This window comes from Aplysia californica, unplaced genomic scaffold (assembly GCF_000002075.1).
Source record: "Aplysia californica isolate F4 #8 unplaced genomic scaffold, AplCal3.0 scaffold00006, whole genome shotgun sequence".
Lineage (NCBI taxonomy): Eukaryota > Metazoa > Mollusca > Gastropoda > Aplysiida > Aplysiidae > Aplysia > Aplysia californica.
Window position 1 is genome coordinate 2,782,396 of NW_004797276.1, and position 13,618 is coordinate 2,796,013.

The following is a 13,618-nucleotide window of genomic DNA, read 5'->3' on the forward strand; positions in this document are numbered from 1 at the left end:
GGTGCGGAGCTCATCTTCACGGATGGCTCCAAAAAAGACAATGAAGTGGGCGCCGCAGCCCTATCTTCCAACAGTACACACCAGAGTAGACTCCATCTTGAAGCCTCCATTTTCTTCGCGGAGGCCACTGCCATTGACATGGCACTGGACTCTGTAGAAAATTCTCCTAACAAATCTTTCCTTATCCTTTCTGACTCTCTGTCTTGCATCACCTCACTCACAAACTACACACTCTTACACCCAAAAATAGTTAGGCTACACACTATCCGAAACAGGAAAAAACATCATGTTCGCATGGATACCCAGCCATGTGGGCATCCGAGGAAACGAGCAGGTAGACGACCTGGCGAAGAAAGCTTCATCCCTTCTGCTGGGATCAACGACAAACACTCTCCCACAGACTGACTTTAGAAATAAAGTCAAAAAGTACACCTCCAGTCTGTGGGAGAGCCACTGGGGAAACCAGAAAAATAATAAACTATATGAAATAAAACCCAAACTAGAACAGCGAAATCCTTCGGACCTCTCCAGAAGAGACGAAGTCATTTTTACTCGATTGCGCATCGGACACACGGCCCTGACCCACAAATACCTCCTACAGGGAGATGAGAAGCCGTTCTGTGTCGGATGCGACACAGATTTTACCATTAGACACATTTTAACAGAATGTCTAGACTTTGGAGAGATCCGAAGGAAATATTATAAATGCAAGAAATTGCAGGATATTTTTTCCGTCGTTGTTCCCAGCAGAATTTTAAATTTTATAAAGGCCATTGGCCTTTATGGCGAGTTGTAGAGTGAATTTGATATTATTTAAAATTTTTATTGTTACTTAAAAGAGTTGTTTTAAACCACAAATGTATTTACACCGAATTTAAATATTTTAACTTTTTAGCATTTTAAAGTAAATTAGTTAACCAGTCGTGAAGTGAACTTTTGCAAAGATGAACAACTTGTGTTTCGCGCGCTCATATGACCTTAGCAGTTGCGAGCGCTGTAAAACCTTATACTATACATACATACATGTCCCGAATTTCCCAGGACTGTTCCGAATTTGGCAATCAAGAACTAAAGAACCTTATCATGTGCCCTCTATCAAAACCAGTCCCACTTTGTGTAGTTTTAATCTTTGTTGGGTAATCTGATGTTAAATTTTTGAGTGTCCCTGATTGGGTTTTGAAAAAGTTGGCAAGCCTGTAATCAGTCATCAGTTAATGGAAAAATGCTGTGTATTCCTGGCCACATTTCTCAGCTGTTTGTGTGAGGATGTGAATGAACCTGTACATACAATGGACTGGAAGACTCTTTTTGCTCTCTGTGCTACCAATGAACATCAGTTTTATTATTGAATAACTTTTTAATGTTCCCTGTTTTATTTAATATGACTGAGTGTCATAGAATCAGTTGCTCAAGAGGATAAGGAGCATTCACTATGTACCCATTTTTGTCCTTGTTTATTTCTGTCCCAGGTAACGGACACTGATTTATATTTTCTGGCTATTGTATTTTTGCACAACTTGAAAGGTATTTTGGGCATGGTTCAATAGGTTACTTATTGTGCTAGCTTTATTTTGTTTGTTTACATTATTCTTTGCTGGATAGGTCCAGTAATGGTCCGTTCCTATTAAGTTGTGGGGTAGGCACTCCCTTTATATATATTAAAAGAAGTCAGAGGGATTCAGGCCTCTTATTTTGTGATATTGTGTGGGTCAGAACCCTTTTGTACCCTGGTCCCCTAAGCCTGCAGGGCCCTGCACCTGAGCTGTCTAGGTAAAATGCCTGAATTTATGATTTATGCTATATCACACGGAGACATGTTTTTAGTGTGCCAAAAGTTGAATGTGGTCCAGGCACATTTTACCACATTTCTCCTGCTCGTAGGGCGAGGCCTTAGAAACAATAAAAATGTGCCCACTGACTCAGTCTTTCTTCTATGATATTCTGTTTTGTTTCTTGTGCAGAGTTGTCCACAGCACCTCTGATGAATTCTTCTCCGCTGTTGAGAGAGAGAATTCAGGCATGCTCTGTCGCTGGAGGGGAGAGCTTTATTTAGAGCTGCATAATGGAACATATACCACCTGGGCACAGGTATTTAGGAGAGGATGAGTGAGCTGATGGGTTTTTTTGGTTGCGTCTTTGTGTACCTGTTGTCTTCTCTGTCATTTCGAAGACAAAGCACAGAGTGTGTTGATTAGATTTTTAAGAAAGAAAAGAAAATAAAGACCAAAGAGATACCTCATATAATAAATTGTATCCGGTGAAAGTAAATTCCCCCCTTTCTATTCTTTAAATAATTTTTGAATATCTTCTGAGTGTGGTTTCTTGGTGATCCACATGTGGCCTTTCAGAGAGTGGAGACCCCGTATGTGCAGAATAGGTCTATTAAGTTCTGAATGGAGGGTTTAAGTTTATCTTACCATACATACCTCCTGCTTGTCTGAGCTTAGAATAAATGGTCGCTTTTAAGCACAAGGGGGCTATCCCAAAAAATGCTGTTTTGAGAAAATAGAAGTTAAAGTTTTTGGACTCTTCTTCAGTTTCTATAAAAGGCAAGAAGAGTTTTCTCTATAGCCAAACAAATATGCTCACCAATGAAGCCAAACTTCTTCTATAGATAGGGCATTGCCCACTTTTGGTGTAGGTCAAGATTTCTGGGAACCCCCGAAATCTGGGTTAGCCCACTTGTCCTTAAAAGCGACCAAATATCTGTATCTTAGTTACAGCTGCAACTCGTGCTAATGCTCACAGGAAAACTAGCATGGATTTGTTGTTTGGATAACATTAAAGAAAACAATTGATCATTTTATAATCTATGGAAATTTTTCCTCTTCTCTCATACCTCATCTCACCGATGTCTGGAAAGGTAAAAAAGTACAACAGGAAATGTGAGGTGTGGCTGAGAGATTTGGAACTGCTGGCCACGCTGGCATGTCAGAGGAATCCCAGCTATCAGTACCCGTGGATCCAGCTGGACCGGCTGTGGAAATTGCTTCTGCTCAATCAGTTTCATGACGTTCTCCCTGGGACGTCCATCACACTGGTCAGTCTTTTCTTTTCATGCAATAATGGTAATGATAATAATAGTCATAAAAATAATAATGATAGTAATAGTGATAGTTATGATAATAACACTGATAGTTAAAATAATAATGATGATAGTTATGATAATTATAATGATAGTATTAATAATTATGATAGTGATAATAATAAAGATAATTATACTATTATAAAAATAATAATAACAATAATAATGACGATAATTATTATAAAGATAATAATAATGGTGATAACAATGAGAAAGATAATAATAGCATTTGTATAGCACAATTCCCGTCAACAGCAAGTTGTACCATGTGTTTTACTATTTATATTATTACCTCAAGAAAACTGATAGCATTCCAAAAAAATCTCAACTTCCAGGAAAAGAAAAATACAACCCTCCCCCTCCAACCCATTTTGCACACATTTGCTTTCTTGTTTACATAGCTTTCTACTCATTGATCTTTGTATTATGGTTATGGCATTTAGGATCCACTGAGCTTTAACAAGTTCTTTTAGTTAATGCTATAGTAACTGTACTGTCAATGTGTGCCCTCTTTCATAATATGTTAATGTGTGTAAATTTGTGTGTATGTGTGTTTGTGTTTAAGTTTACTAAGCGTTTTACGGCACTTGCAACACAATTAGGTCATATAAGTGCCAAAGATTAGAGATGTTACAAGACAGTAACAAACATAAAAAAGAAAGAGGAGAGATAATGACGATAGTTTTTTTTAATAGGAAAGAAGGAGCAAACCACATCAGAGCACCCGCCAACCACCCACGTGTGTGTGTATGTGTGTGTGTGAGTGTGTTTGTGTGTGTGTGTGTGTTTAGAGTTAGTGGTAAAGGGGGGTAAGTATAAAGTCCACAATTTTCTTCCACTTTGTCTAACAGATATTGAAAATTCTGTCTTTTCTCATGTCGTTATTTTTTTATGAAAACAGTTATAGAAATTTTTATTAGTTCAGTAAATGCTGGTAATTTTTTTTCTTAATGTTTTTATTTATAGTTTGCTTCTCTATAACCCAAGTCCATGACTCAACAGTTTGATGTGGGTTATCGGTGACAGTTCAAATGTTATCTGCTTTTTCTCATTGTTTTCAGTTTTACTATTAGCTTATTTTTCTATCTTTGTTTGGCTGTCATACTGATATAATTATTATAAACTGCAACTCAGTGACAACTTTCTCCATTTGAAAATTCCACATATATGAAAATTACAGGCTGAACTAGTGTGGGTTCATTTTGTCTGAAAGTATGCTGTATTAAATTGCATTTTTCTGTGTGGTATGATTCGTGCCTTCTTATGGAAACTATTGCATTTTTGCATGAATCAAAGATTTACATTTGAGTGAATATTTCTTTCTTTTTGTTTAAGTCAACAATTCTGTAAGAATAATATCCATGCACTTTTCATTTGTCACAGGTTTACAAAGATGCAATTGCATATTACAAAGGTGAGTGATGTGTTGCTAGCAGTAGTGAATTGAAAAAATTGCCCCATCTGGCACCCCCAGTGGGTCGGGGGGATATAAATAGACTCACTGCACCGCCAGCAGGAGGTGCAACCCCTTCACTGGCGATTTGTCGCCCATGGACATCTACGCTCAGGTGCACATGGGCGACACTTACTTTGGTGTATCGTCTGTCTTCTATCGTCTTTCTTCCTTCTTCTTTCGTCCTTCCCCGAGCTGACCGGGTAATAAAATAAAAATAGTTGGCTGTCCCATCAACAGGGGGTGTAACCCCCCCGCTGGTGGGATGCCACTCGTACGTCACTAGCTCTCTTACGTAGGGGTGGCATCTTTTGTCCGCTCTTGCTATGTCTTCTATCCATCTATCTTTCTTTCCGATCTGTCGACCGAAGGTCCGGTCCAGCAAAGAATAGACACCAAACCCCCGCAACGCGAGGCACCCCGTTGACCGTTGACCACTCAAACATTTCGGTATTTACAAGCCAAAATACATAAAAAATCTAGGATCCACGGACCTCCTGATACAAGTCAGTTCCAGCATTGAATCAGGCAAACTGTTGGCCTGCACCTCGTTTGGTGGCATCCCTGTATGTGTTCAGCCTCACAGGAGTCTGGACACATCCAAGGGTGTCATCAAAAGCCGAGAACTCTACGGCTGTACCGAAGAAGAAATAGTTCAGGAGGTCGATGGAATTGTCCATGCTCGTCGTATCAAAATACGGCGGGATGGCAAGGAAATCTGTACCAACACGTGGATCCTTATCTTCAACACACCCACACCACCAACAAAATTAGACATCGCATACTTAGAACTCGAAGTTAGACCATATATACCGAAACCGATGCGCTGTTTCAACTGTCAGCGCTTCGGACACACACAGCTACGCTGTCGTCGTGGCGCAGCGTGTCCTCGCTGCGGCAAGGAGGGACACTGTGGGGAGACCTGCTCTGCAGATCCCTGGTGTCCAAATTGTCGACAGGGGGGTCACTCTGCATCTTCGACGGAGTGTCCGAAGTGGTGTCAGGAGAAAGCCATCCTCACACATAGGGCCCAGTACGGCGGAACGTTCGCTCAAGCAAGAGCAACGCTATACCCAAAAGGATCGACGCCGAAGAATACAACAAAAACATATTCAGAAGTCCTGAAGACTGTCCCAGGGTCAGTAAACCCAACCCGAAAGGTCCTTCAGACAAATAGAAAGCAGAACACCTGCAAAAATCAACACTCCAGTCTGGAGACGGAGGAGGACATGGAGTCCACTTCCTCCACTCCTATCTCTCCCTCTCTCCATACGCCATCTCCCCACACCCCCTCTTCATCACCACCCTCTCAGCCATCTTCTTCATCCTCATCCCCTTCATCATCCTCACCCTTATCATTCTCATCATCACCCCCATCATCTTCACCCACAACATCCTCCCCATCATCATCCTCACACAAATCACCACATCCTAGACCCTCATTGCTTCAACCTCCATCCCATCATCCTTCATCCAATAAAGCCCCTCCACCCACTCCCCGCACCCGCTCCCCCTCCTCTACCCGCATCCAGGACTCCGGTCCTCCTCCCCCTCCACACTCTCCCTCAAAAAAGGCTGCGGTCCACCGTGACCGCAGCAAAACAAAACAAAGACAAAGGTCACCAACGACCAAAAAAAAATGTATCGAACCCGTGCCTTCAAAATAAATTAAAATGGCAGTTCTTCAGTGGAACATTCGCGGTTTGCGTGCAAACCAGGCAGAACTCTCTTATCTTTTGACCTCACACACCCCAAATGTAATCTGTCTACAAGAAACTAAATTGCCAACACCCACATTCACATTAAAAAACTATCAAACTTACAACCAAATATACACCGACAACCAAATCGCCTCTGGGGGCAACTCCATTTTAATAAATAACCAAACACTACACAGACAAATACAACTAAACACAACACTTCAAGCAGTTGCGGTCAGGGTCACCCTACACCGTCCTATAACTATCTGTTCAATATACATCCCTCCAAATTACCCTCTATCTTTAAGAGAACTAATAAACCTCAGAGACCAGCTCCCACAACCCTTCATCATGTTGGGAGATTTTGATGCCCATAGCCCTCTTTGGGGAAATGAACCAACTGATACTAAAGGTAAAATCATAGAAGATTTCTTAATAAAAACCAGTACTAGTATTTTTAACGACAATTCCCCAACATTTCAAAATTCAAATAACCTAAACGTTTCATCCATAGATTTAACCCTTTGTGATCCTGACCTAATTCCAGACTTTCAGTGGTCGGTCCTGGACGACCCACACGGATCGGACCACTTCCCCATCACCCTAATTCCAGACATTCCGCACCGAACTCCTATCCCAGACCGTTTCAATCTTAAAAGAGCGGACTGGGATGGGTTTCACATGGAATGTCTGGAGAAACTCAATCCATCTCAAACACAAACACAAACTTTTGAACGATTTCATGAAACCCTTCTCGAGATCGTTCAAAAACACATACCAAAATTATCCACCAAACCCCGAAGAAATAAATGTTGGTTCACTGAAGACTGCCAAAAAGCTGTTGCGGCCAAAAAATCAGCTCTCAGGAAGTTCGTCAACCCTAAAACTAACGAAGACCTCATTAATTTCAAAATTGCGCGAGCCCAAGCACGCAGAAAAATCAGAACAGCCAAGAAAACATCTTTTCGAAATTATGTCTCAAAAATCAACAACAACACACCAATGCACAAAGTCTGGAAGATGATAAAGAAATTAAAAGGTACTAAAAAAGACACAATCAAACACATCCTTAAACCGAATAACTCCTTCGTAGAAACCGAAAAAACAGTTGCTGACTGTATAGCATCAACTCTCTCCAGAAATTCCTCTACCCACTATTGCAACCCTGAATTCAAAAAAGTAAAAATGTCTTCTGAAAAGACAACTGTTGATTTTACCTCTTCAAATGAAGAACACTATAATTGCAGCTTTTCTCTTAACGAATTAAAATGTAATATTGCAGAACTATCAAACACAGCTCCAGGCCCTGATCAAATACACAACGAAATCATCAAACGTCTTCCAGACGAAACACTCCTATTACTCCTTGATATTTACAATGAACTCTGGCATTCTCAACAATTTCCGAACAGTTGGCGTCTTGCCACTGTTATACCAATCCCAAAACCAGGAAAAAATCACTCTAACCCTTCAAACTACCGTCCCATAGCCCTTACAAACTGTTTCTGTAAACTTATGGAAAAACTTATTAACAAACGTCTAATGTGGTTTCTCGAAACCTCAAACTCCTTATCCAATTTTCAATGCGGTTTTCGCAAAAATCGCTCTACTATTGACCATCTCGTCCGACTTGAAACTTTCATTCGGGAAGCTTTCATTCGAAAAGAGCACCTTGTGGCTATTTTTTTCGACTTAGAAAAAGCATTCGACACCACATGGAAACATGGTATTCTGAAAGATCTGCATGACTTGGGCTTACGCGGAAATCTTCCAGAATTTATACGAAACTTTTTGAAAGATCGATCATTTCAAGTAAAAGTAGGTTCAACATTATCAAATTTACACACCCAAGAAGAAGGCGTCCCCCAGGGAAGCATCTTATCGCCCATTCTTTTCGAAATCAAAATAAATTCCATCACAAAAACCCTTCAAAACAATATTGACTGCTCACTTTATGTTGACGACTTCCTGATTTGCTATAAATCCAAATCCAAAATGGATCACATTGAACGTCAGCTTCAGCTTCAACTCCATAAACTGGAAACTTGGGCAAACGGGCACGGGTTCAAATTTTCCACAGTAAAAACAAACTGTCTACATTTTTGTCTGTCGCACAAGTGTGTGTGACAACCAGATTTATATTTGTTTGGAGAGAAAATTCCTGTTCAAAAACAAGCTCGTTTCCTGGGCGTAATCTTCGACAATAAACTTTCTTTCCTACCACACTTGAAAGACCTAAAGACGAGGTGCCAGAGTGCTCTCAACGCCTTAAAAGTATTATCCAATCCTGAATGGGGAGGAGATACTGAAATACTCCTTCAACTTTACCGTTCTCTTGTCCGTTCCAGGCTGGACTATGCCAGTCCTGTTTACGGATCAGCCAGAAAGTCTTACCTTAAAATTTTAGACCCTGTTCAGAACCAAGGCCTTCGCCTTGCCCTAGGCGCTTTCCGTACTTCACCTGTAGAAAGTTTACAGGCAGAAGCACATGAACCATCTTTGGAACTTAGAAGGAAAAAACTCTCTTTGCAGTACGCTTTGAAACTTAGCTCAGTACCCCAAAACCCAGCCCACAAATGTGTCTTTGGCCTTCCCGAAGACCTAAAAACCCTATCCTCCTTAGGAAATAAAGTAAGCCCTTTCGGAATAAGAATCCAGAACGATCTCAAAGACATTGATTTTTCTGAAGACATAATCGAGCCCTTTGCCATGTCCAGCATACCTCCATGGCATTTAACCAAACCAAACATAGATACTAGTCTTGAAAAACACAACAAAAAGTCCACAGACAAAACTACATACTTAAACTCATATAAACAGCTGATAAATAGATACCCTGAAGCAGAGAAACTTTTTACAGACGGATCCAAAAATGACTCCTCAGTAGGAGCTGCTGCCCTTGCATCGCCACACAGCTTAAGCCTAAGGAAACTCCATCCAGAAGCTTCAGTCTACACTGCTGAGGCTACAGCTCTTGAAATGGCCCTAAATATTATAGATCAATCAACCAAGTCTACCTTCCTAATCCTTTCAGACTCTCTCTCTTGTCTGAAATCTTTAGAGCGCTCTGACACCTCCGACAACAGAATTTTGAAACTTATCATTAAACTGCATTTTCTACATCAGTCTGGAAAAACTATTACAATAGCTTGGCTTCCAAGCCATGTAGGCATTGATGGCAACGAAGCCGTTGACCAATTTGCCAAAGAATCTCTAAAACTACCTGAAAACAAAAATAGTAAAATCCCTTTCTCTGACATGAAACCGAAAGTAAAAGAACACATCACATCCTCCTGGTCCCAAAGTTGGAATCAACAAATACACAACAAACTCCATTACATTCAACCGAAACTTACGCCCAGGAAACCATTTTCTCTACCACGAAAGGAAAAAGTAATTTTTACCCGACTAAAAATAGGACACACGCACGTCACGCACAAACATTTGCTCGATGGAAAGGAAGCTCCTTTTTGCGTGGCGTGCAACACAGATTTCACAGTTCGGCACTTCCTAATGGAATGTGTCGACTTTAATTATGTCCGTGATAAATATTTTAAATGTAAAGATATTAAGACCCTTTTTAACATCATAGAACCTAGAAGAATTTTAAGTTTTATAAAAGAAATTGGACTGTTTAATAAAATGTGAAAATATATAGTGTCGTTGTCGGTGTATGTATATATACGGTGTATGTATATATACGGTGTATATATACATACGGTGTATATATACATACACTGAAATTTGTATTGTATATACAAATGTAAATAAGCCTTTTCCATATTTACAAAAAAAATTTATAAATGTTTGTTCGTCTTTTTAGCATAATAGAAATAGTGTGATCGTTTGCGGTTGCGAGCTCCGAAAGACTCTTTATTAAAAACACGTCTGATTTTGTAGCGGTGAAACCTGATGGCGCTTAAATGACCAAAATTGTGTCGATAGTGCCGTAAAACATCTACCCAATCAATCAATCAATCAATGCCCCATCTGGATCAAAATAAACTGCTCTTCTTGTGGTATGCATTTGATGCTACACTGTTAGTAAGTGATGATATGGGGGTTTTTTCATTGCTGTCTCGACATGTATGTAATTAATATGTGGTTGAGATATTTCTTTATGTTGTTGAACTGGTTTTCTTTGTTATGTGAAATGTTTTATCTTGTGTGATGAAGTATTATGCTCAGTGGTCATGTTATCGATATAATAAAGCACTCAGAGCTTACACTCAGAGTGCTAAATAAGTGCAATCTATCATTATTTTTTTTACTTGACAGAAATATGAGAAAAAAGAATGAGTAAAGCTATCATTAACAAAATAGGGGTCGCAACAAGTGGAATCAGGCGCTCGTCAATTTTGGGGCATATAGAGTTATTGGTCTTATCTTAAAGCCTGTCCATTTGCCTTGCTTTTGATGAAAAAAGTAGGCTATTCATTTATCTTGGATACAAGTCAAGATATTGACGATTGGAAGATTTGGGAGTCGCCTGGTTTCAGAGGTAAAATTAGCAAGATAATGGGCGCCAAAGTTGAGTTATTTCCTTAGCTTGAGAGTCCATGGAAACTAAAAATTTACATCTTTTATGCCTTTAATCACATTTTTCAGTTATGTCCACACAGAAATGTGCTCTTTAAAGGGTATTAAAGGTGTTGGGCTAAAAAACAAAAATTAGACAAAAATTTCCAAACCTGCGGAAAGGTGCCAGTTTCTTGACTTTCATTATTTTGACAAGCGCCTGATTTCATTACACTGCCTCACATATTGTTTTTTGAAGAGTATAAGCAAATAATCTGAACTCCTTTCTTGTTTTGCAGACATATTTTATTTATTTGACAATTTACAAATAAAAATGTTTTTATACATATATTTAGGAGTTTAATGGGGTTTTCTAATTTTTTTAAACCCAGACATTGAGCAGGTTGTCAACCGTGAGATTCATAGAGCTGCAAATGCCTGCGTTTTGAACTCAGTGAGTATTTTTTCTGTTTCTCTGTTTATTTTTATCAAACTAAATGTCTGGGCCTTGACCTCTGTCTATTGTGCTTGAGGTTGTGAAGTTTTTCTTTTTCCACCTTTTGTTGTGCGAGTAATCAGAGGGCTGGACCCCCCCCCCCCAGAGCAGTGCTACTGACTGAAGTGTCTTTAGGCCATTCCCAAAGGGTTAGTATTAACATGTTGTTATCCACAGTAGACTTGTAAATGGACTGATTTATCACTGTCATGCTCATACTGTGCCGGAACAACATAGGGAGAACTGCTGCTTTTTCTTTCTTCATATCGTCGTTTTTCCTCTACTTCTTTTGTATGTTTGTGAACTGCTATTTTCGGGGTGCCTTGATAGTCAAAGCAGACTTTGCACTGTTGAGGCTGGAGAGGTGAGCAGTGTAAGCCTGATTCCTCGTTTGGACTTCTCTGTTGACATCCGCTCCTTGGCGCTCATATGACCTTATGCAGTTGCGAGTGCTGTAAAACCTTACTAAAACTAAAAGAGGGCTGATCCTCTCAAGGAACAGGTGTCAAGCTCAAGGCCAACAGGCCCCACTGGCCCTGGAGAGAATTTTTAGATAGTCCATCCCAAAAAATTTCCATAACACAGAACTCTATTCCAGACTTCAATGAAGTTATTTTTTAAAAAAAGATGCCAAACATGCAGCTCTGACAAACTGGCAAAAGAGCGAAAATCAGTATGCCTTGATTTGTTGTTGTTATATTAACTACATTCTGTACTGTGGCAGGAGTATTGAAGACTAGCACTGATATGTTGTATCTCTTTATTGTCCCTCTTTTGTATTTTCCATTACTGTTATAACTGGGGGCTCTCGTGGCCTAAAGGTTAAGGTGTTGGCCTCTCATTCAAAGGTCCCGGGTTCAAATCCGGGTAGCGACCGAAAAATTTTCTTCTCTAATATTGTCTCCTTTCACCTCCTTTCCTGCTCTCTAGCAATGTTCTGTTGTCTGCTTTCATTTCCACTTTCTGCCCCCACCCCCTCTCCTCCTTTGCCCCCTCCTCTGGGCTCCTGACTCTTTCTGCAGCCTTTCTACTACTACTCCTTGGCTCCTCCTTACTGCTGTCTTTCTGCCACACCCCTGATCTTCTGGTAGGAAAGATCTACTCCTAGCCTTCTCGGACAAGGGCGAAAAATCTCGGAGGGCCCGTGTGCAAGTTGTTCTCAGTAAAGATCCCTTGGTGGTCTAAAATCGATAATAGTAGGCTTCGGCCGCCACCCGGGCAAAATTCAAAATTTCCTACCAACTGAAAATATTAGGTGTGTCCCGCACGCTCATATGACCTTATGCAGTTGCGAGCGCCATAAAACAATTACCAAAAAAAAAAACCAAAAAAAAAAAACTGTTATAACTGATGTGTTTCTCTTTAACTCCAAAAATGCTATTTTCTTGTAATATTCTGTAGTGTATTTGGTTGTTTTTGGTTGTGGCAGGGGGTTAGGCCTAGCCTATTGTATTGTTTGGCTGAAAGTGTGAGAGTGAGTAAAGTGCGAGTCTGTGTTCAGTTGTATTGTTTGCAAGTTGATAAAAGTCTGAGTGACTACTGGTGGGAGTTAAAGAGAGAGAGAGAGAGAGAGAGAGTTGTGTCAAGGCAGAGGAGGCCTGCTGACAGTAGATTGTGAGAAAGGCTAGCTAGAGCCTCAGTTCAGTTGTGCGTGAAGTGTGAGATTCCAATCCAACGCATCGGGGCCCCAAAGCTGCGGAAGGAATCACAACACAGAGCAGAGGAACAGAAGGTTAGTAGTAAAATCTTTGTTTTATGTTCCAAGTAACAACATATTCACATCTTCGAAGTAGTGTGATGGTTGCCCTAGGCTGTAGATAAAAATGTACTTTTGTCAGCTCTTACTTCCTTATTGTCCTTCAATTTATTGGCTCTACCTCTTTACTCTTCTTTAATTGCTTCTGTCTATGGATCTTGCTCTTACCCAACACAAAATAACTATTATTTTGTCAATGCCTGTCTCTTAGTCTGACTTAAGTTCTAGCTGACTCACACTTTCTATTTTCCAGGGAGGACCATCGGGTGAAGGAGACAAGGAGACATACGTGGTCAACACACAGCCATTTCCCCGAAGAGAAATCATTGACCTGGAGCGGCGCTTTGAGAAGGATGACGAAATTCCCCCAGAGGTGGAGGAACATAATATACCAAATGACTTCATTCAAAGTAAATGGTTTATTGGACTGAAATTGTTATTTTGCATTCCCATGCTCCATCAGATAAGAATCTCTTCCATTAAATAAGAAGCTAAAATGTTGTCTTTTGTTTGGAGGCAGGCTAATTAGAAATGGAACAAACGCTCAGTAAAATATGGATGATGACTATTCCTTGAATGAAAAAATTGTTTATATATTATTTTTTATGAA

The 13,618-nt window shown here is 40.1% G+C and overlaps 1 protein-coding gene across 1 annotated transcript in view; it reads left to right on the forward strand.

Annotated features, from left to right (window-relative positions):
* The window catches only part of LOC101850379 (alpha-mannosidase 2C1), a 97,529-nt gene that overhangs the window by 61,720 nt on the left and 22,191 nt on the right, over positions 1-13,618 (forward strand). Inside the window, exons 16-20 of the mRNA XM_005089523.3 lie at positions 1,962-2,088; positions 2,864-3,040; positions 4,469-4,499; positions 11,149-11,210; positions 13,262-13,418. Of these exons, the coding sequence (XP_005089580.1) occupies positions 1,962-2,088; positions 2,864-3,040; positions 4,469-4,499; positions 11,149-11,210; positions 13,262-13,418 (554 nt within the window). The remainder of the gene's footprint in view (positions 1-1,961; positions 2,089-2,863; positions 3,041-4,468; positions 4,500-11,148; positions 11,211-13,261; positions 13,419-13,618) is intronic.